The 21,336-nt window shown below is 41.4% G+C and overlaps 1 protein-coding gene across 7 annotated transcripts in view; it reads left to right on the top strand.

Moving 5' to 3' along the window:
• mpp7a (MAGUK p55 scaffold protein 7a) overlaps positions 1-21,336 on the top strand; it is a 159,670-nt gene that overhangs the window by 124,955 nt on the left and 13,379 nt on the right. For 4 of the 7 annotated variants that reach the window (XM_035944633.2, XM_035944634.2, XM_055007125.1 and 1 more), the window contains 6 exons: positions 111-131; positions 241-255; positions 1,101-1,133; positions 8,028-8,198; positions 15,619-15,699; positions 19,440-19,533. In XM_035944633.2, coding sequence (XP_035800526.2) covers positions 111-131; positions 241-255; positions 1,101-1,133; positions 8,028-8,198; positions 15,619-15,699; positions 19,440-19,533 — 415 coding nt within the window. The remainder of the gene's footprint in view (positions 1-110; positions 132-240; positions 256-1,100; positions 1,134-8,027; positions 8,199-15,618; positions 15,700-19,439; positions 19,534-21,336) is intronic. The other 3 variants (XM_055007126.1, XM_055007124.1, XM_055007127.1) reach the window with 2 other exon arrangements.

Raw genomic sequence — 21,336 nt, 5'->3', positions numbered from 1 at the left:
TTGAACGCATCTTACATAGACTATAGTTTAGTCTTTTAATGCTTTGTATAAGAAATGAAATTTTTACCTGTTCTCATGTCATTTTTTGTCTTTTGTTTTGCTTTTCTAAGATGATGTGGCTGTAGAGTTTGGTAGGTTTCCTCTTTTTCTTTTACTTCGTCCCTCTGCTTACCTTTTTGTAATCTAACATTTTCTATAACTTTGACTGATTTCCATCCCTTGCTTCTTTGGCACTCACAGCTGAGGAGATCGAAGGTACTATTTGTCTGACATCTCCCATTCAATAGCACTTTACTGATACGTCTCTGGCTGATTGTGTAGCAATACACAAACAGTGAAACCATTTGTGATTGGTTCTCCTTCATAATTTTTTTGTGAAAGCAGAGGTCTACCTCTCACCTCTGCTCTCCATCCTAACTGTTTTCGTTTGGCCTGTCTTCTCATGTCAGCGCTAAATGCTCTGAAAGAAGAACATTAGATGTCACGGTCAATTTCTCCTCTCAAAAATTGTTGGCTCTTGCATTTACAAAGCCTCATCTTTCACCAGCTGTTTTGTCATTTTCATTAGATTGGACATCATTTGGAGAATCATCCCATTACAAGTAACTGTCTGTCAAGCTTACTCATAATCCTAAGTTGTTGACAGAGTTCCAAAAATCATCCAAAGCCATGGCCACAGATGTAGTGGAGTGTAAAGCTAAACTAAGTTTGTGTTAATTATTGAGGTTTGTCAGCAGTTTTTACATATCATGCGTCTTATGAAGTAAGACGTATGATATTTTGGCTGCTTCTTGCCTCAAAGTTCTCATTGGCTGGAGGCCATAGTTAATCTCTCATCTTCTTTACCTTTACATTAGTGACTATCACTCACTATCACAAAATACAAAAAAAAACTAAATACTGTACCAACATGAACACAAAAACTAATCAGCCTATTATCTGTCTTAATCTGTGTGTTTCTTATCTATTTCTATGGACTTTACCTTTCTTCTGTCTGCTTAGAGGAGTACGTGCCTGTTTCTGTCATGCCTGCTCATTCTTTTTAACGTGGTGATGTACCTCTTTTCTGGCTTCCCCTTTCTTTTTCTTCTCATCACCAGAGGACGCAGACTATAGTAGCGGATTTCACCTAGGTGAGAGTCTTGTTCTTGTCTTCTTCTCCTCCTTGTTTCCTTTTCTGTCCTGATGTGGCCCTTCATTGTTGCATTAACAGTGCAGGCTATGGCCTGGTCTGTATTAGATGTCCTCTCCATTAATCCTCTCCTGACCCCCAAATTCTCCCTTCATACATTAACTTTTATGCCATTTATTGTCATGTGTGCCTCACGGGACACTGAGAAATTGTTTCACAGAGATACAGTGACTTGTTTTTTGTATCCTTGATGTACTTTTCTTAGTCTCACAGTATTTTTGGTACAACTGATTTACGTTGGACTCCTATATAAAAAACACAAAGAGTCGTTCTGTAGTGGTACAAAAGACTACGGTGTGCTATTTCTGCTCCCTTGCTGACAGCACTGGCAGATCATGTCATGGATTGTAGTATGTAGTAGTTATCCTGTTCTGCCTCTGCTCTGGGTCTGAACACATCTCTGAGAATGGTCTTGAATGGATTTGGGTTAAAAGAACCGCTTGTTTTCCACGCTTTGTTTTGGAGGTCCAGCCGAGAGGCGGTCTTGTTGATGTGGTAACGGTCAGACTTAATGACAATTACCATGGTCCACTTTGGTTCTGCATCCCTTTCCAGAGCGCTGCTTCCAAGTCCCTGTCTTGTACAGAAAATGTTCACCATCGTGTTTTTATTACCACTGTCATTTTCCCGACAAATCATAAGGTATCGTCCCTCTGGAGGACCACAGGCTGTCCTAGCTAGCTCACACACAAATCTGTCTGTCTATCTCTCACTCCATTTGTCTTTATTTCTTTCTCTCTATATACCACTCTGTCTATATTCAGATGTTGAGGTCAAGAGGTGAACAGAACTCTCCTTGCTCACTACACCATTTAGACTCCAGATTTCACAGGATATCCAGTGCACATGCGAGTTTATAAATACTAAGTTTGAGCCATGTCTGCCAAGCTCAATCAGGGTCACTTCCCAAAGTCGAACTATGCCAAACACTAGTCCATTTTTTTCCACTCCTCTGTCCCCTTCAGGCTTGCCCTCACTGTTACCCTGCCTCCTCCATGAGGTCAGTGACCTCAGCCTCTCCTCTTCTTCCTCGGTACCCAAACAACATCCAGCACTCTAGCGGGTTAGCAGCATTTCTTGACTCCAGCAGCCCAGAACGAGGTTTAACTGAAATGAGAGAACCTCAGGAGAAGGAGGAGAAAAAAATTGTGAGTTATAATAACATCTTCTCGATGAGAGTACTTGCTGCATGACTTTTCAGCCTCTTGAATGTGGTTGTATGATTTAAAGTTGGCCCGTCTTTAAAAGTTTGAAATCCTAGAACTTACAGATGCTTTTGCAATGCTACCGAGGTTGCATAGGGAAATAAAAGAGGCGGTGGGAGGTGGCAAGCAGTTGTTGTCCTTAGTTTTTGGTTTGTTTTCACTTCATGCCTCTCTTAGTGATGCAATGTCTGTAAGGGCCATTGCCAAAAGCGATCCCTGAGCACTACTTGGGGGCGAGCAGATTCCTGTGTTCAGATGCTGCTTGATTTTAAAGCCAGCAGACTACAGAATAAAGCCCGATTTAGAAGACGGAATACTGTGTTCCAGGATGCTTGCTCATCAGGCCTTTCTAGAAAGCATTGCTTGGAGAGTCTCATTTTCCCCTTAAAATCAAGCACCAAGAGACACGTTTCTTCAGTAATCCATCAGTGCAATCAGCTTCGTACCTGCAGGCGTAGTAACATTGCTAACATAATCGAGAAAAAACAAAATAACACACTGAATATCCAGAGAGAAAGACAGATGGATGGAAGGAAGGAGGGCAGGCAAGAAGCTCCAAATCAGTAAAAGCTGAACAAATGGGGGCTGGGATATCCATCAGCTGCTCACAATCCAATTATGGAAGTTATGGAACAAAATGGAGAAGTGTTATAAACTGAAAGAAAAATTTGCTCCATTTCCAAAATGAGATGAGTTCATCAGGGTGCAGGTTCAATTGTTGTCGAGAGGCAGGAGCCGATATGTTGGGATTAGTGAGTTTTTCCACCAGTCTGTGTCCAAACACAGAGGAACCTTACTTTATAAGATTTCAATGATACGTAATCACATGAGTATCCAACATTTGGATACAATCAGACCAGGTATATGCGCTGGCTTGACAGCAATGCTTTTATCAACTTTAACAACAAAGCTTTTCTCTTGTTTAGAGTCAGAAAAAAGACATGGAGTTTCATTTCCCTGTAACTGTGATGTAGAGCATCCTCTCTGTCTGAACATCAGGCTGGTGAGACAAACAGGAAAGCAGGCATTAAGTCTTAGTACTTTTGGCACTCATAGGCCCCGTTTGGCTTGTTTAGAGTGGCTTGAAGGACTCCAGAAGAAGCAGAAGTGCTGTGTGTGTTGAGTGTTTTTTTGGGAGGTTTTTTGCCAACACAGAAGGCATCAGGCATCGTTTTGAGACGAGACATTCCTGAGCCCAAAGAGCTGTGGGATAAGACTGGAAGGGAAAAACAAATAGCGCTGATACAAATGGACCTCTTGCAGCCAAAGGTCTAGAGCACTATTCCACTGAATAAGCCTGTAACACTTGGGTTGAGTACCACTTTCCAAATGCTCAGTGCGAGGGCTGCGGAAACTACTCCCAGAATGCGTTCTCCCCAGATAACAACTAATGAGTTCACCACTATGGACTGCTATACGTGCATACAGTATCTCAAATGTCATGCCAGCACACTTCTGTTTGCTTTTAGCCTTTATTGTTTTTATTACTGAAGGAGTGAAGTACATCCCTTGACTGAAACTTACTTTCTCCAAAGATCCGTATACATATTTCTCTGTATGTCTAGGCTGCTGCTGGAAACAGTTAGACACTTGATGCAATCAGATTTCCTAAGATCAGTCATGTAGGCCACTGTATTGCAGTACAATGATTGATTTTACAGATGACTGTTGTAGTTGTGTGAAAGGAGCATTTGAAGGACACATGCTTGTCTGCATCCTCCTCCCCTCTCCTCAAAACCTTCTTGAATCATCTGGAGACATTTTGCACTAAATAATGGTTGCTCACATTACATTGATCAGCAGTGACATGGCTTTATACAACGTACAATGGTGTCAGAAAGCTGTGCATGTTGCTTTAATCGTGTAGCATGCTTCCCTATTATGCAAGACAAGCAAATTGAATCAAGCAGAGCCGCTCTTCTGTCTACCTCAGGCTTTTTTATTTTTGTCATTATGGGCAGCAGCACTCCCCTTCCTTCTATTCACTGTTGGGATAATTATGGCTGACAGTGTGGAAAGCATCGTCCTCCTCCCTAGCTCCCTACCGTGTGCCCTCCTCATCCCTTCCAACCAAGCCAATAATGGCAGTGCATAATAAGGCAGAGAGAGCTGGTAATGCTTCCCACATTTGGTGCCCACGAACCGGACTAAGTGTTACAGCGTTAAACCGCAGCGTGGGGAATTGAGCCGAGAGCGTAATACTCACTTAATCCTCAGCTGCCATGGCTGGTTAATTCCATAGATGTTGTCTCCATTAGTCCTGAGGAGAGAGGGCCCCTGCAGGGAGAGCCAGGATGGCACTGGAGCTGTCAGCACGGTCTCCTATAGTTAGACCACGGGCCCTAGACGGCGGGCCTCGCTACACTGGGGCTTCGCAACAGGTGTTTTCACTATGAACCTTTTCCTCCCCGCTTCACCTCACTTTTTCTCTCTCCGCTGTGTGCACAAGATGAAGTTGGATTGGAGAAGAAATGGCAGTAATTTTTTTCCCCTCACAGTGTTGTCATCTTGCTGATCGCCTACGCGTGACGTCTGGAAGACCTGATGCTTGTATTGTTCTCAGGCTTCTCCTCTTTCAGACACCCATTGGCAAACGCATGACTTGAGACTTTTTGAGTCATCTGTTATTTTTTATGAACATTTATCTTGCTGTGCTGTACTTCATGTTTTTTTTCTTTAACAGTTGTAGCCATTTCTTTTATAGGTGTGGGGTTGTAACAATTCACAGGATGTTGGTGTCCGAGTGGGCAGTTTGCAATCACAGTTTGTAGAGACCTCGAGGTGCTTTCTTTACACACACGCTAAATTTCCTACGTGGCTGTAAGACATTATCATACTGGAAAATGGGCTTGCAGGCCTGCCGGCGACTTCCAGGCAGCTATGTGTGGATGTCTGTGTGTGCGTAGCCACAGCTTTGTGTTTACACTGTGTTTAGTATGCTCATCTTTTTTTCCTTGGCTTTTTTATGTTTCTGTTTCACTGAAAGGGCATTGAATCAAAGTGTCTGTGTGTTTGTGTCCAAGAGAGAAAGAGTGAGAAATGCACATGTGAGTACATGCAAGTGCTGTTCTGGCAGTTTACCAGTTGCAGCCTGGTGCACAGCATTAGGAGATGTGTGTGTGGAACTTCAGCAAGGAAACTTTAACACCATACCCAAGACACAGAACGCTCTTTTGCAGAAAAGCACACCAAAACACTGCCACTACTACGCTCTCATTCCAGGGAAATTCAAAACAGAGCTATTGTCAATAAATTTGATTTAATCTGTCAAACCATTTAAGGAGGTATTGAATGTCTGTGCCATTCGTATCATTCATTCCTTTCCTACTAGTAACCTTTATGCTTGGATCATCCTGTGACAAACATGTTGGTGTTCCAGCATAGCTGAGGCTTTTCTTGACAAACGGGACAGACTTCCTTCATCTAAACGGGACTTGAATCCTTCTTTAATTCTGGATCTCATTAATTTCCATCCCGTCGGTCTAATTCTCCATGAAGATGAGATGAGTTGTTGAGGGGCTCGATGAGGGATGGTGTGCTGCTTTCTCCTGCACAAGGCTTTAATTCATTTACCCTCAGGCAGCGCTAGAAGGGAGGAAAGTTGAATTGTCCTCATTATATGGATGGAGTCATCGAGAACAGTTTGAGTGAATTTGAGGTGCACCAGATTACTGAGGGCCCTCCTTAGCTGAGCGATGGCAATTTATATTAATGAAACTCTGCACCTGTATACCCCAAGGAAAGCAGTGGCCTTGGCCCGAGCTGCTGGGTGGCAGCTTGACAGACAGAATTAATGACTTTTATAGTATTACTTAAAGCCTAATTAGCCGGTGGTGTGTTTACACTATGATAAATGGCTGACCAGTGTGGCTTTTTGGGTTTGAACTTCAGAAAGTGACTGCTTGCTTTCAATAGGATGTCACTAACATTAAACTTCTAATGTTTATTGTAATGATGTCAACCTTGTGGATATTAGTTACAGTTTGATGTCTTTACAGGAGAAATGCAGATGAGCGGTGTATGCTTTCCACTGTGTGGCAGAGGGTAGTGTGCAGGAGGTGGTGGGGGGCTGATGGTGCTGAATGAGTAGATTAACCACAGGAGAAATGGCACAGACAACGTAAACCACAACTTGCCCGCAGTGGAACAAAGTCTGCCCTAAATGTTCACTGTAACACTATATTCAGGCGCGTGTGTACACTCCTACGTATGCACTCGCTAATGCAAAAACACTATTATTGTGCTCCAATGACTTACAGCGTGTTTCATTTGTAACTCAGCATAGGTCTGCAGCTCCTTCCCCTATTAAGGGACTGTTTGGAAAAGAACAAGCTGAGAAAAATACTTTCTCTTTGCTGCTTGTCTGCGCAGCCCTACAGTGGTCTGAAAATGTTGTGGAAAGTATTAAGGGGGCGGGTATCACGAGCAGTTTCAACTCTCTCTCAGTCCATAATTTTCATTCTGTCCTAATCATGCTTCTTGCATCCTATCTTTGAGTTTATTAATTACTGATTTAAAACTGAAATAATGAAAGAAAAGGCTGGTAACAACCCATGGCAATAAGCAGAAATAGGATATTTGACGTCCTGGCTTCTGAAGATTTACCGCTTTTCAGCTTGGACCAACATCTGTCATAAATCTGAAACTATAGTCTGCAAATTAGACATAACTGTCTCCTTTTGATACTGTCATAGATCGTCAGATCAAGGCGTGCACACTCTTGGATTGGTATGTTAAGAAGCCTTTGTGACAGAAGTCGGAGGACACGGTGCGCCATAAATAAATCGGAGATGACAGCTGTTGTAAAGCGACCTGCAGACACAGGGCAACTGTTCCTTTGCAACCAACCAAAGAGCACTAAATGACACACACATACATAGGCCTGGGATACACATACCTCATCTGTATCTAAAATTGCATCGTGAACGAAATGCAAATCAAAGCCTGACAGTTATGTGAGCAACCATTAACCAGCTTGTGGTGAATTCACATGCTGTCACAGTAAATTACAGTAAAAGAACATCTAGTTTCTGCAGTTTCGTAAATGGTCTCTCAGCAGAAATCTGGCTTTAGAAAGCACAAGATTCCAGACAGGTCTAAAAGAACAAAAAATTACACTCCTATCTTGATTAAAATATAGTTGTAAGGGCAAATCCAATAAAGTTTTGCATACAGTAGCTTTTCACAAATGTAAAAGTTCTAAATCCTTACCAGAGACTCCAAGAGATACAGGCATGCACAAAAGAAGAAAATTTAAATCCACTACATGTCACTAGGGGAAAATGTGAGTAAAGTGTTTGAGTGTGATATCCAGGGAAACTGTTTGGCTGAAGGTTAAGCTGTACTTCTTTCACCTACAGCAAAGATAGCTGTCATAAAACCGAGCTGCACAATACAATATGAGGTCTTGGACATGGAGCTGTGTGGAGGTGTTTGCCAAGACACTGAAACCATAAATCGCAGTGCACAGCTGCGGCCTTATGTGTACTGTACATGCAGTTGCACTGGAATTTAGACACCCCTCATAGATGCACTACTTGCTGACACAACCTTTTTTATCTTTTATGCATTGAAACTGTAGATTAATGCGTTTCTTTCCGTCTCCTCTGTCGTTTCATCCTGATCTCCAGCTGGGTTCAGGAGAAGCTTCCGTCTCAGCAGGAGAGACAAGAAGACCAACAAGTCCATGTACGAGTGTAAGAAGAGTGAAATGTACGACATGGCTGATGTTCCTACATATGAGGAGGTCACTGCATACCGCAGGCAAAGTGGAGCCAAACACAGGCTGGTGGTCCTCGTAGGTGAGTAGTGAGCTAGATTCCAAAATGTTTATCAGAAAATCCAACTGTTGTCAAAATCTGATGTCACTGCTTACCTCACACTTTGTTTTGAGTCATTGCCGTTAAACTTGGCTCTGTAGAGACCATAGATTTTAATGAAAATCCTCACCTCTCAGCAGGGTGACACACACACATCACAGAAAAGGCTGTGACTCAGAGTTTTGTTGCTCCAGAAGCCCCAGGTGGCTCGGCCTTGGCCTCCTGTGACCCTCAACCCAGAAATGAGCTTCCCAAAGTGGGGGCTCACCCGCAGCCATCCACCTTAATTTAGACTTTTAGCACTCAGTGGAATCGACGGAGCAGACCTTATATTAATCAGTCACATTTAGTACTTTCATTTACTGCACCTCACTCTCAATGTCCTTTCAATTTTTCGAGCCGATGAAATTGTTAACACTTGCCTGGAGGAGCGGGTGTTACAAAGCCCTCCAAAGAGCTTTATAACGTGCCAAGGTCTTGAAATGAATTTAGCGGTTTCTCATTCTGTATTTGTGGTTGGAAGACGAGTGTTGCCAGTGAATGGTGGAACAATATGCTAAGCCAGGTGCAACAGTAAGGACTTAAATCTTTCTCAGCACCAACTGTACCATCAGGGAGATCCATGAGGCTTTTCCACATTTTTCCTTTTTAGGTGTGTTACTTGTAACAAAAAAATGACAAGAATGTCCCAGACACAGATGGAATAAAACATTCCCAAAATTTTCTGTGATTCTTTTTAATATTTCCATTCATCAAGGTAAGGGATGCGCTCAAGGAATGAGTACTCAAACATCTGTTCTAGTCCTCATCTTTATATTTTAGATGTTCCAGATGAATTTTTACACATTTGTGAGGTTAATATAGAAGCGAACACTACTGGCAACAAGGTCAACAGTGTCTCAGTCTTATTTCTTTGCTATTCGTGCTCCTTCTAGAGTTGTGCTCCGAGCCTGATTGACCAGGCCTTGGTTTGCTTAAATATGCCACATAAAGCATGGACTTCATCACGCATGTTGCTAATTAGCAAGCCCATTTTCCTGCCAGCATGTCGCAATTTTACACAGAAGATGCTGAGCCTCCCTCCTGTCATGCTAATGTAAATATTTTCAATTAACTTCCATAATTTGGAGGACAACTTATGGACAATTTCACACATAACAAAGTGGAGGGCCAAGGAAGGATCTGCTTTATGTTTCTCAGCCTCCCTCTCTCCTTCTTCCTCTCCCTGGAGTTACTTGATTTTTCTTATAAGAAAACATTTCTCTCCAAGTCTTATTTTCTCAAAAAAAAAGTTTGGTTCAGAGTCTTTACTCCTCAGTGTAAGGCCTTGTGGGTTTAACACATGAGAAAATACTTTTCCACAAATACTTTCTGCGCTTCATGTTATGTATTAACCCACTGAACCTCAAAACCTGCCAGTGAGTTTAAAAAACATGCTTTTTTAAATGGCAAATTACATTTAAGCAATCAATTAAGGAATCAGTAGATTTTTAACTTTCAACAAGGGTTTAGACTTTTACCGCTGTGTTTTTGATCTTTGGACTAGGGTGACATGTTGTGCTGTCAGAAAAAGTAACCAGATCTAGACTGAACATCAACATATGTAGTCAGAATTACTTTATTGTATATTTCTCATTTATAAATTCGCCTAAGCAAACTTTTGCACAAAATCTCATAATAAAACTGGTGCAACTGAGAAACTGCAATTGGCTCACTGCAACCAACAGTCACACAGCAAAAAAAATCAGGACTATTTGCCTGAAATGAAGGCAAATTGAAAGATTCAGATAAAAAAAATATAACGTACTAAATGTGACATGGTTTAAAAACAGCACACAGAGGAGCAAGTTGTCAGCAAGCTGGTTTAAGATACATTCAGCTTGATGAAAATATCTTTCTAGAGTTGCAGAATAGTGTGAAAAGCCCAGAGTTTCTAGAAATTGTAAAACTAAATAATAAATTTATAGAGCAAAGTAAGTCATATAGTCTAAAGGAACTCAACATACATTAATTGGTGCTGTTAAAATTCTTAGTAATTTTTTAAACAATGGATCTTTAATTTCAGATGAAGGTAGACAAAACAATGTGCCTGATTTGTTGCAGACAAATCTGAGTTTTGCTGGATGACATAACAACAGTTCTAGCTAGTTTGCAAGCAATAACTCTGTGAATTGGTTTGAAATTGGTGTGATTAGCTGACTTTTTAATGTTTCCATCTAGCTCAGTTCAAAACAAAACCCTGTAATGAGGTGCTACATATGTGCATGTCAAAAAAGTCAGCCACCTAAAGACTAAAACCTCTGTCCTAAACTGATAGTGTCCAGAGCTGGCTTCCACACAGCTGGAAAATACGACACAGTGCATATGCTAATTGAGAAAAAGAACTTTTAGTTTTCTGATGTAATCTACAATATTAATGTAGGTAGTGAAAGATATGCTGTTTGTCCTCGCTTACTACTGCAAGTGTACGACTAATTTGCCATATGAATAACTGTCAGAGCACACAAACATACTGTTTAATTAATTCCTTAGACTTTTACCCCTGTGTTTTTGGTTTTCAAAAGACTGAAAAGACTTTTATATCTGGAGTATTGTTCTTATTGCAGCTCATTTACAGCATTTAACATGTGGGGAGTCTGAAGCTTAGCAGTGTTTTGGGGGAAAGGGTTTAGCAGAAGGTCAGTGTAATACCTCAGAAGTAAAGTCTGCATTATTGCAGGAATTGCAGACAGGACACAGCCCTCGATGTCTGACTTGGCTCCAGCTCTGCACTTTTTCCACTCTCCAGCACGGCACCTTCTCCCCACATTATTTTTATATCAAACATACTCCTCTACGAAGGCTTTTTAGGAATACCTAAAGGCATTTCTTAATTAACATCCACAGTGCCCACTAATGAATGACCTGCTGCCCACCTCTTGTACATGTATGAAGCAGTGGATGAATGAAGTCTGAGATCTGTTTCAAAGACCAATCAAGATGCTTATCTGGGCTTTTGTACATTTCTAATAAGACAGCCAATGAAAATATATTTTTGAATACTGAATGCATAGTTTGACCAAACCACTGATGGTTTTGAAAGAAATCTGATTATTTAACCTGACAAAATGCTGTGTTGATTTCCACATTTCTCTGTAACTTGACCCAACGAACTTACAGAAAGATTTTGATGAATTGAAGGTTTGTAGTTTGGGGTTTAGGCCTGACGTAGGTCAAATGCACTGATTCTTATGAGACTGTTTATGTGGTATTCAACTATATATAAATTTGGAACTCTATATTAAGCCTTTCCCCTGTTGAAAATCTGCATTGGAAATGATCCGTGGTTACCACATTGTGCCACTGTCATCCTTTGAATGTGGAAGCAGTAAAGCCAACACTGCGTGTAGCACTGTAATCTTGCCTGTCCTCGATGTGAGGCAGGCTAGGAGGTTTGAGGCTGGGTCGGGGCTCTGGGGCCCAGAGCGGGGCCTCGTCGGGCCTGGCCCCGGCCTCACTGCACAAACTGCATGAGATGTGCTCCGCATTTGGCCTGGAAGTTATTAAGCTCACAATATTAAAAGCAGCTTCTCTAATGAGTGCAGTAATGAAGTCTGACACTTTTAGTGGCACAGCAACCTGGAAGGACAGGGACAGACAGATGGAGGGAGAGAAAAACACATAAACACAATGTAAATACTAGAGCTCAGTCCAGAAATTTTGCAAGAGTTATGCCTTTTTTTATTGTAGCGCTCAGATTTATAATGTTGCTGTTGTATTGGGGCATTGTTAAAAACAAACAATGCACAAAGAGGTGGCGTGTTTAAGGTCAGACGGTGGAACAGGACCACAGGGCACTGCTTCTGCTTGTAAAAGCCCTGGTGGCGGGTCTGTTGGGCCCCCTTGGCAGGCGGTGGTACAGCTGGAATAAGCTTTAATCACCGTCTGAGGTATTCTGAAGAAGGTCTGCTGCCATGCTTCATTGATATCACAAGTGGCAAGCAAGGGAGCGATGTACAAGGTGAAAATGGTTTTACGAGCGTGCCGAAGTGCAGCCGTTTTTCATACCAGTGGTAGCACACATAAGTCTGTTGGACCCATAGGCCCAGGCCCTGATATCCACGCTCAGATTCAGGCAAACACGCCTGTGTGGAGTTTGTGGCCTGCTGGGTGGACTGTCTGCACCACTGTGATAGGGCTCATAAAAGCCCCTCTATTGCCACGCTCTGCCACCTTCAGCACCTACAACAACATTGGTCCACAGCCTTGTTCAAACAGCACCGCCACATTCCTCCCGCGCTCCCGAAACAAATTCAAAATGAACTCCATTTCCTCATCTTAGTAAATCAGCCAAGCTTTCGGCCCTCAGGTTCTCTGACGTTTTTTTCCTCTAACTGAAAAACTCCTTCTCCCCAGCTAAGATTGATTGCTGTCTTCGCTTGGCCATGTACTTGTTTATGTGAGACTTAAACCACAAAATGCTTCCCACCGTCGGTCCAAAGAAGGTTGGGGTATTTTTGTGTCTTTCTTTGAATTCACAGTAGAATCTGCGAGCACACTGAGGAAACAGCTTTTATCACTTACAGCAGTCACACAATAGGACTCAAAACCATGTGTTGCTGGGTGCAGAAGGAGAAGGGAAGCATGGGGTGTGAATTTGTCTGTATGTGAAGGCTGCTAGTGTTCAGAGATTATACTTAAAAGAGCCTTGTTGTCCACACCTATTTATCAGGTACTGGATCTCTCCAAAACCTTCCTGCTCACACTAGATGAAATGTAGAGCAGCGGCGCAGATAGCATGAGAGGAAACAGAAGCACTCTTTCTCTTGAGAGTTTGTCTTTTTCAAAGATTTTTTTTCCTCTCTCCCTCTCTTTCCACCTAATCCGCATCGCTGAGTGAACTCATTGTCCATTTGTTTTAGAGGAGCGGCCTGCTAAACACATTTGCCTGGAGAAGCGAATTTCCAATAGGGTTTGATGCGATTGTAGTGCCTGCCCAGAACGTCAGGCATGCGAGGAATCTCGAGCCCAGATCAAGCGCTGTCTCTAACTGTCCACACACTGCAGAGCTGTGGTAAAACACTAAAATGCAGAGCCATGCACTTGTAACTCCCAAACTGACTTCTTGTCCAGTTTGTTGAAGACATTGATGCCAGTCAGTTCAAATTAGGATGATGTAGCACCCTGGTAACAACAACCAAAACACTGGAAAATGGCTTTGTGAAACAGAGGGAGTATAAAATGACACCGAGGAGCAAAAGAAAGAGGGAGAGGATGTACGGAGCCCAGAAAACATTAGGATGTTCATCCATTTTTTACCATCCAACAAAAACCATTTTCAATAAGAGTCTGAAATCTAAAAATAATAATAAAAAAAATACAAAGCCGCCTTTGTATGTGGTAACTGCATTTCTGAGGACCTACGTACAGCGTGCATATGAATGTGACATTTCTTCAAAACTGTTGCTTTGATTTTTCTATTATTATTAAAAATAATACCTCTCTAATAATGGCCAGGAACTTGGCGTTCTCTCCATGTTGGCTTTTGTTAAATCCTGGACAGAAGCTCAGCTGTGGGAGGCTCTAATCAATAGTCAATATTCAGTAATCTCTCCTGCCTTCTGCACTCCCACTCATTGCCTCAGTTTCCCCACCAGGGATGTGATGGAAGGTCCAGCTGACCTGCTACAGTATTACAGGAAGCCGCTTTTCTTTTTTTAATTTTTACTGTGAACCTCTTTTGGAGCTTTATTGTTCTACCAAACTACAGTCCGAGAGGATCTTTTTAAAAATGAACAATAACTATAGATTGCATGTATTAAATAAGTTATCAAAAGCATTTTACCCATTGTGTTTTTATTGAAAATGAAATTCAATTCGCAGTGTGGGAAAATAATTACATATTTCTTAGCAAAAACACAACCTGAGGGGACATCTAAATTGACAAGTTACACAGTCAAAAACAAAAAGAATCATTGAATTTTCAGCTTTCTAACTGTCCTTGAACTTATCACATGTGGATATTTAAGCATGTTTCGTTTAAATATTCCACAAAAATCAACTGCTGGTTAAACTAAAATGTCTGCACTACTTGGTGCAACTTCAGGCTGTGGTAACAAGAAGCAGATAGGAGACAAGCAAAGTAACAAATCAGAGAGACTGAGAGCAAAACAAAGCATGCTTGATCAATAAAATACACCACCATTTAAAAGTTTGGGGTCACTTAGAAATGTCTTTATTTTTGAAAGAAAAGCATTTTTTTTCAATGAAGATAATATTAAATTAGTCAGAAATACAGTGTAGACATTGTTAATGTGGTAAATGACTATTGTAGCTGGAAACAGCAGATTTTTAATGGAATATCTCCATAGGGGTACAGAGGAACAATTCCAGCAACCATCACTCCTGTGTTCTAATGCTACATTGTGTTAGCTAATGGTGTTGAAAGGCTCATTAATGATTAGAAAACTCTTGTGCAGTTATGTTAGCACATGAATAAAAGTGTGAGTTTTCAATGAAAACATGAAATTGCCTGCATGACTCCAAACTTTTGAACGGTGGTGTATGTTGAGCTCAAAACTGTATACAGAGACGTCTGCAAGAAATTGTTGAAAGATACATTCAACATGGATAAATCCCTTGCTATGTAAAAATCACCTTGTTTATGTTTTTTAAGAATGTAAATAGTAAAATATTGATAGTACGTAGAGCCACCATTTTGTCAGTGTTGGTAACACCTGGGAGCACACTTTAATTCAAGTTTATTTCCACTTTTGTCAGAGAAGTTGTTTTGTAGAATTTTTCTCATTCTAACTCTGCACAAAACACATTATTGAGTTCAGATTACCTCTAGCTGTGGTAAGGCTGTTTCTATAGAGTCTGCTTGAGGTTTAAATGGTTGAAGTGTATTTAGAGTCTTTATTTCTCTCTTTTAAAGCCCCCAGAGTTATGGGCAGTGTTGGGGTGTCCCTTAACTGGTTCATATTGAGTCAGTTTTAATACAGCATAGTAAATTTAGTGATACATTTTATCTGATTCTAATTTCACAAAATGTAAATTGTGCTGCGTGTTTATAAATATCTATCCAAGTGTCTTTTTTCTGATATTATGAATAGCAGGATAAGCACAGTTATTATTGACATTATCTATTGGCACAGTGTAACAGTGAGACAGTATGAACAACAGCAAAACCCTGACACTAAAGCAGATAAATCAGACATCACTCATTTTATTACTTTATCCTGTACTTTTCCTACTGTGACATGCCAAAATGTCTCATTCCATGTCACATTATAGCGGATGCTTTAATTTCTTAATAGAAATTGCAGTTTTTAAGAGCGGCCCGTTTCTTTGGTGTGATTGGTGAGACGCTGTGATGGATTCTGTGATTTTCATGATGCGTTCTCGTGTTTTTTTTGTGCAGGACCCACAGGTGTCGGCATGAATGAACTCAAGAGGAAACTGTTGATCTCTGACCCTCAGCATTTCAGTGTGACCATCCCACGTAAGTTCACTCCACTCCTCTCCTTAAAGCTTTGTGTGAAGGAAAGTGTGTTTCTGTGTTTGAGCGCACATCCAACATGAGCTGAGCACCTTCCACTAGAGTCCATTTGTCTTCCAGTCTTTCCTCTCATCTTTCTAATCTGTGTCTGTGTTTGTGTTTTGTGTTTTCACTCCAAAATAAATCCAGACCACAGTTTAGGCTCTGCTGTTTATTGGCAAATAGATTTTAATGGGAGTGAAGACACAGTTTGGCTTCCTCCACATCCTGCACTCACACAGGTTTATAAGTAAGCCAGATGGACTGAGGGACACACAAATGTGGAGAGACACTATGCTGGCTTTGACCATGAACCACGGAGTCCCAGTTTGCTTCTTCTGTCACTCATTATTCTCTCCTCTGCTTCCTGGCACCTTTCTACTGTTGCCCTTTTATAAAGGCATAAAATTCCCCCACAAATCAATGTGTCCCAGCACACCTTCAGTATGAAAGGTTTGCAATTACACCATGTGATTGTCATCCACAGAAAGGTTAGCTCACCCTCAAAAGCTTGAATTGCACACATTTTGCAGCAGTAAAGTCATCATTAAAATCTGGTTTGTAAGTCATCAAGGGTGTCAGATTAGTGAAACGAAATTTCACCCTTTTGCTTCATTTTTTCTTCCATGCTAGGGCAGCGCTAATTATTATTTTCATTATTAATTAACCTATTGATTGTTTTTTCAATTAATGATGTAGTTGTTCAGCCTATAAAATGACAAAAATTCTGAAAAATGTCCAGAAGTGTTTCATTAAATCCTTGTATGTCTTGTTTTTCCCCAAGTTTTTTAAAATTTACCGTCAGAGAAATTAAGAAACCAGGAGATAGAATAACAGCAAATATACTCTTTCTCTCTCTTTCTTTCTTTCTTTCTTTCTTTCTTTCTTGCTTTCTATCTTGCTTTCTGAAAGCATTATTTCAACCACTTAATCGACTGTCAAAACTATCTGTTGATTCATTTTGTACTACACAAGTTCTTCTAACTTTTCACAGCAGAAACATGTAAAACATTAAAATGTAAAACTTGTATCACCAAGTTCTGTTTCTGTATTTTGCACTTAGAGTTTAGCATTATTTCCCTGCTAATACACAAGCATGCCAGGCTATAAGTGAGCCCTCTATGTTCATGGTTTAACTGCAGCACTTGTTGGTGTAACCATCAAAACTGATTAGAAGGTTTAAATAGGCAAATTTAAAAACAAGTTGGTCAAAAAACAAAAAATATCAGCTGCATTTTCTGTGTCTGTGAGGTTTGGTTGACCTGCTGTTGAGTGGACACTGAATAGCTCACTCTACAGCTGTGTTGTCATGGAGATGAATTGCCTTCTACTCCCCTCTTCTTATCCATTTGCGCCTCTTGCACATCTGTCCACTGAGACAAACACATTGGAAACACATTCTGAGAGAAATGTAAGCACGCCCTGGTGCACCCGGCAACAAATCAAAATAATCACTTTAGGTGACGGATGTTTAGTTTACTTGTTCCAGTTTGGTTTTCTTGTACTGTTTAAGCAATGAAGGTCCAGTCTGAGACCTACACACTCGTAGAGGGAGATGTCTGGCAGTAACACCCAAAGCAGCTCTCAGGCAACACCACTGGTCCTGTAGAGGCCCGGCCGGTCGGTTCTCCTCCTGTGTAATTGTCAGCTTTTCACAGTCTGTCTGACAAGCTCCAAATGATGGAGGAAACTGTTTTTCTACCTTCTGAAGACATGCCATTCCACTGCTTCACAAACTGGCACCAAGCTCTCTGCTCTACTTTCTTTCTCAGTTTATTTCTCATTTTCTTTCTGTCTCTTTCCTCAGCTGCCTCCTCCCTTTTTTTCCTTTTAAGGACCCAACGACAGCTCACCATAATTCTGAACACCGTCCAGCTCCGCTGCAAACGACTGGATCTCCATACTTTGCCAGGAGTTTTTAGTTTTTTTCTAGCTCTGAGATGTCCCAAAGCCAGCATGTTGGGACAAATAAATCTTTTTGATTCATACATTTAAGCAGGGCAACGGCACTATTAATTGCGTAGTTACCATCTGGGGCTTGGAGGGAAACTGCGACATGAGTTTTAGGAAATTCGAGGACCACAGATATTAATTGCCTTGTTTGTTACATGCCGTGTGGCATAATAGATGTGTCCCAGGCGAAGTCTGACACTTGAAATGTCCGTGGTGTTAAAATCCCATTGGTTGGGGCATTTTTTTTTTTTCCACAGGGCTTGTAAATTGTTCTCAAATGTGACCTGCGATGCTGTTGTTTAATAGAGCCCAGACAGTCTGATTCAGACCTATATAGAAGACGTATGGCACAAGTCTTGGCTCTCATTGACAGGAAAGAGACTCGGAAAGTATCTCGTCTCCCTCTTTTTTTAAAGTTTGATTGCTGCCAATGGACACATGGATGTGTTTAACACTTGCTGTTGTTTCGGATTAAGCCCGAAAGCGTTACCCCTTTTTGTTAATTTGAAAACCGGAGCTTGGGAGACCACCGGCTTGTGGCCATGGTTAACTTTTTTCTCTCTCTCTCTTTGCTTGTCGCTGTAAAATGTAAACCAGCCGTCTCAGAAACACAAGGAGCATTGCAATAAGCCATTAGAGTTGGGGGTTAAACATTTTGATTCCAATCCAGGCTTACAGATATTTTCCATGATTTGCGAATGAACGGATTCACATTCTTTTGTTGCACTGTAATTATTTTCTCTGCCACAAAACAGATGCCAAAATAATGCACGGTGGATGGTGTTGGTCTAACTACCGAAAGGCTGTTTGGCACCGTGTCTTACGCTTTTCTGAATGGGAGGTATAAGTATATGTTATCTTATGACAAGGCCATTCTGGCCTTCTCCTTGTGTTTTTCTGGGGCAGAAAGTCATTGATCTTCTTCAGTGTCTTCTCCACCTCAGTTGGATTTATGACTGTCTTCCGTTCCTAAGCAAGCGACACATTGTATAAATGACACCACTAGTTTTCCATGAACCCTGTAGATCAGTCTGGACCATATAAAGGAAAGGCACTGGTCCATTACGAGGGCACAGCCTCAACACATGCTGACAAAAAGAACAGCTCCAAGGAGAGTAAAGCAGAACTTGGCAGTTTTGGCTGCAGGTGATAAAAGTTTAATAGTTTGTTTTGGAGCTGGTCAGAGTGTCTGACGGCTGTAAACCTCTCCCCCTCTGACCTTTGAAGCGCTCCTGAAAGGAGCCGGAGTGTGAGTCGACCCCTTGACCCTTACAAATCCACCAGCGTTGCTTGCTCACGTTCCCTCCACGTGCCGCCCCCACCGCCCATTTTACAGTGAGGTTTTATGGTTTATGGCCAAGTAAATGCAGAGACTTGATGTTAATGAGAGCTCCCAAACTCAATTACCTTACTGCTGCTAACATTGGTGGCTAACGCTGTTGCTTCTGTTCCTACAGGCATTGTAGCCACATTACAAGAGACAAATTTAATAAGACTCTGTAAACCTTTGCTGAATCTCAGTTAAGTGTCTGAGTTTGGTGCTGCGGCACTACAGGTTATGTATTTTATTGCATTATTACACAATAATATATACAAGGGTTGGCATGACCCATGTTGCTGTGTTTCAGACTTCTAATATTGTTAATAAGGGGCTCAGTTCAAATGGTTTCTGCCCCAACAGTGAGTCAGACAGTCTGGGTTTGATATAATTGCTCCCTCTCTCTCTCTGTCTTTGGCTCTCTCTCTCTCAGACACCAGTCGGGCCAAAAGGAACCAGGAGAGTGACGGCGTTGAGTACCACTTCATCTCCAAACATCTTTTTGAGACCGACATACACAACAACAAGTAAGCAAAACTGTGACTGGTACAAGTAAAAACTTCATCTTTCACTGTTCATACAGTGGAGGTATTTGCTACGTTAATGTGTACATCCTGCCTCTGCAGCACTTGTGATGAGTAAATTACAAGCTGAATTCAAAATGAATACAGCAAAGTTTGAGCAAATGAAAGCCAGGATGTGCAACTCTTATTCTATTTGCTGTTGTTATTCTTTGACACCTTAAATATATGTACAAGGTGCAATTGATAAGTTTTTGCCTGTAAAAAGCAAAAACCATATCTGATTAAAATGAGTAGTCTCTTTGTGTAGTGATACACCACTGTGGCCTCTGTCACCCAGTCCTGCTATTTGTTCTCTGCTTTGTAGCCATGGCCTAGCAACAATTTGGAATCTAAAAACATAAGGATCAGGTCATCTCATGTCTGATGACGGAGATTCTTGCAGATGTTGCTGCTTCTGCAGATTGAAAGGGTAAAAGGGTAGGGTATACAAATGTATAACATCAGGTCTACCCACATTCAATTCACACTCTTTTCACATGTTCAGGGTTTATTATGATGGAAATAACATGACATATTATTACAGTACAACTTTGTTCTCAAAATATCAGGATTTTTTGTGTAAAATTGTGATTTTATCTTATTACTTTCTTTACTTTATTCTCAAAATCTTTTTTAATTATTGTAATTTCTGTGACTTTCATGTAATTTAGTTGTTTTGTGTTGTTGTTTTTGATTGCTGAATAATTCACTTACAGGGATATAAAGAACACAGAAACAGAAAGCACAAATCTTCACACTGGAGCAGTTTTAACTAATCAATGTGAATTTATGCTGAGTAATTGACTTAAAACAAGAATTGTTGCCAACTTTAACTTCTAATGGAGTAATCTTTCAGCCCTTATCACTACGGCTGCACATTTTTATTCACATTCCACTACCACCACATGGTTAATGTAGTTTTTGAGTCTGAGAGCTTCACCAAATGAAAACAAGTGTTTGGCGCTATCTGTGCTCTTGACCACTAGGGGCAGAATAACAGCGAGAGCAGCGGTCCAGTGCTTGCTGCCACTGTTCACATACAGCCTCCCGCTGTCGTCTGTACGTCTCTCTAACTGAGTGTGAGCTGGTGTTGACAGGGCCGGGCCCTTTGCTGGTAACAGATCTCCAGACAGTGGCCCCAAGGTCTCCTGTCTCTGCTTCCTCCTTTCCTTAGGCGCTCTCTCTGAATCCAGCCACACCACGGCCCGCCTTGACATTTGTGGCCAACAAATTGAAATGCAAGTTGTAATAGTCATAAGAATGATTGATGCCTTTCTGCTGGTCTCACACGAGTTGGAGGGCGAAAAAAAACATGCCCTACAGGGTGCACACGCAAAACAGTTACGCATGCAAACACACATACAGTACATATGACATGGAGGGAAGTCTGTGGCAGTGAGTGCATGTAGAGTGTCAGAGCATGCACAGAGACGACGGGAAAGGGGGGGCCGTATATTTAGGCCATGTTGCGGTGTGGGTCGAGGCATGCAATGTTTTTCAGAGAGTCGGAGGGGTGAGTGACAGAGCTGTGATGTGGAGTGGATGCGTGGGACACTCCACGCTGAAATTACAAGGCAGCAAAGTAGAGGAGGAGTGTGATGAACTTGTTTGCGTTATGCCTCATTGCATGCAGCAAAAACAATGCACTCTGCACAGAAATAAGAGGTTCTCTGAATTGGGGCCACAACAACGTGTGTTTAGCTTAAACAACTTTCCCAAGGGAAGCCCTGTTCTGTGTCAAAATGGCAACAATCCATACTCTCAATA

This window comes from Amphiprion ocellaris, chromosome 22 (assembly GCF_022539595.1).
Source record: "Amphiprion ocellaris isolate individual 3 ecotype Okinawa chromosome 22, ASM2253959v1, whole genome shotgun sequence".
In the NCBI taxonomy this organism is placed as follows: domain Eukaryota; kingdom Metazoa; phylum Chordata; class Actinopteri; family Pomacentridae; genus Amphiprion; species Amphiprion ocellaris.
This window is presented reverse-complemented; position numbering and strand designations above follow the sequence as displayed.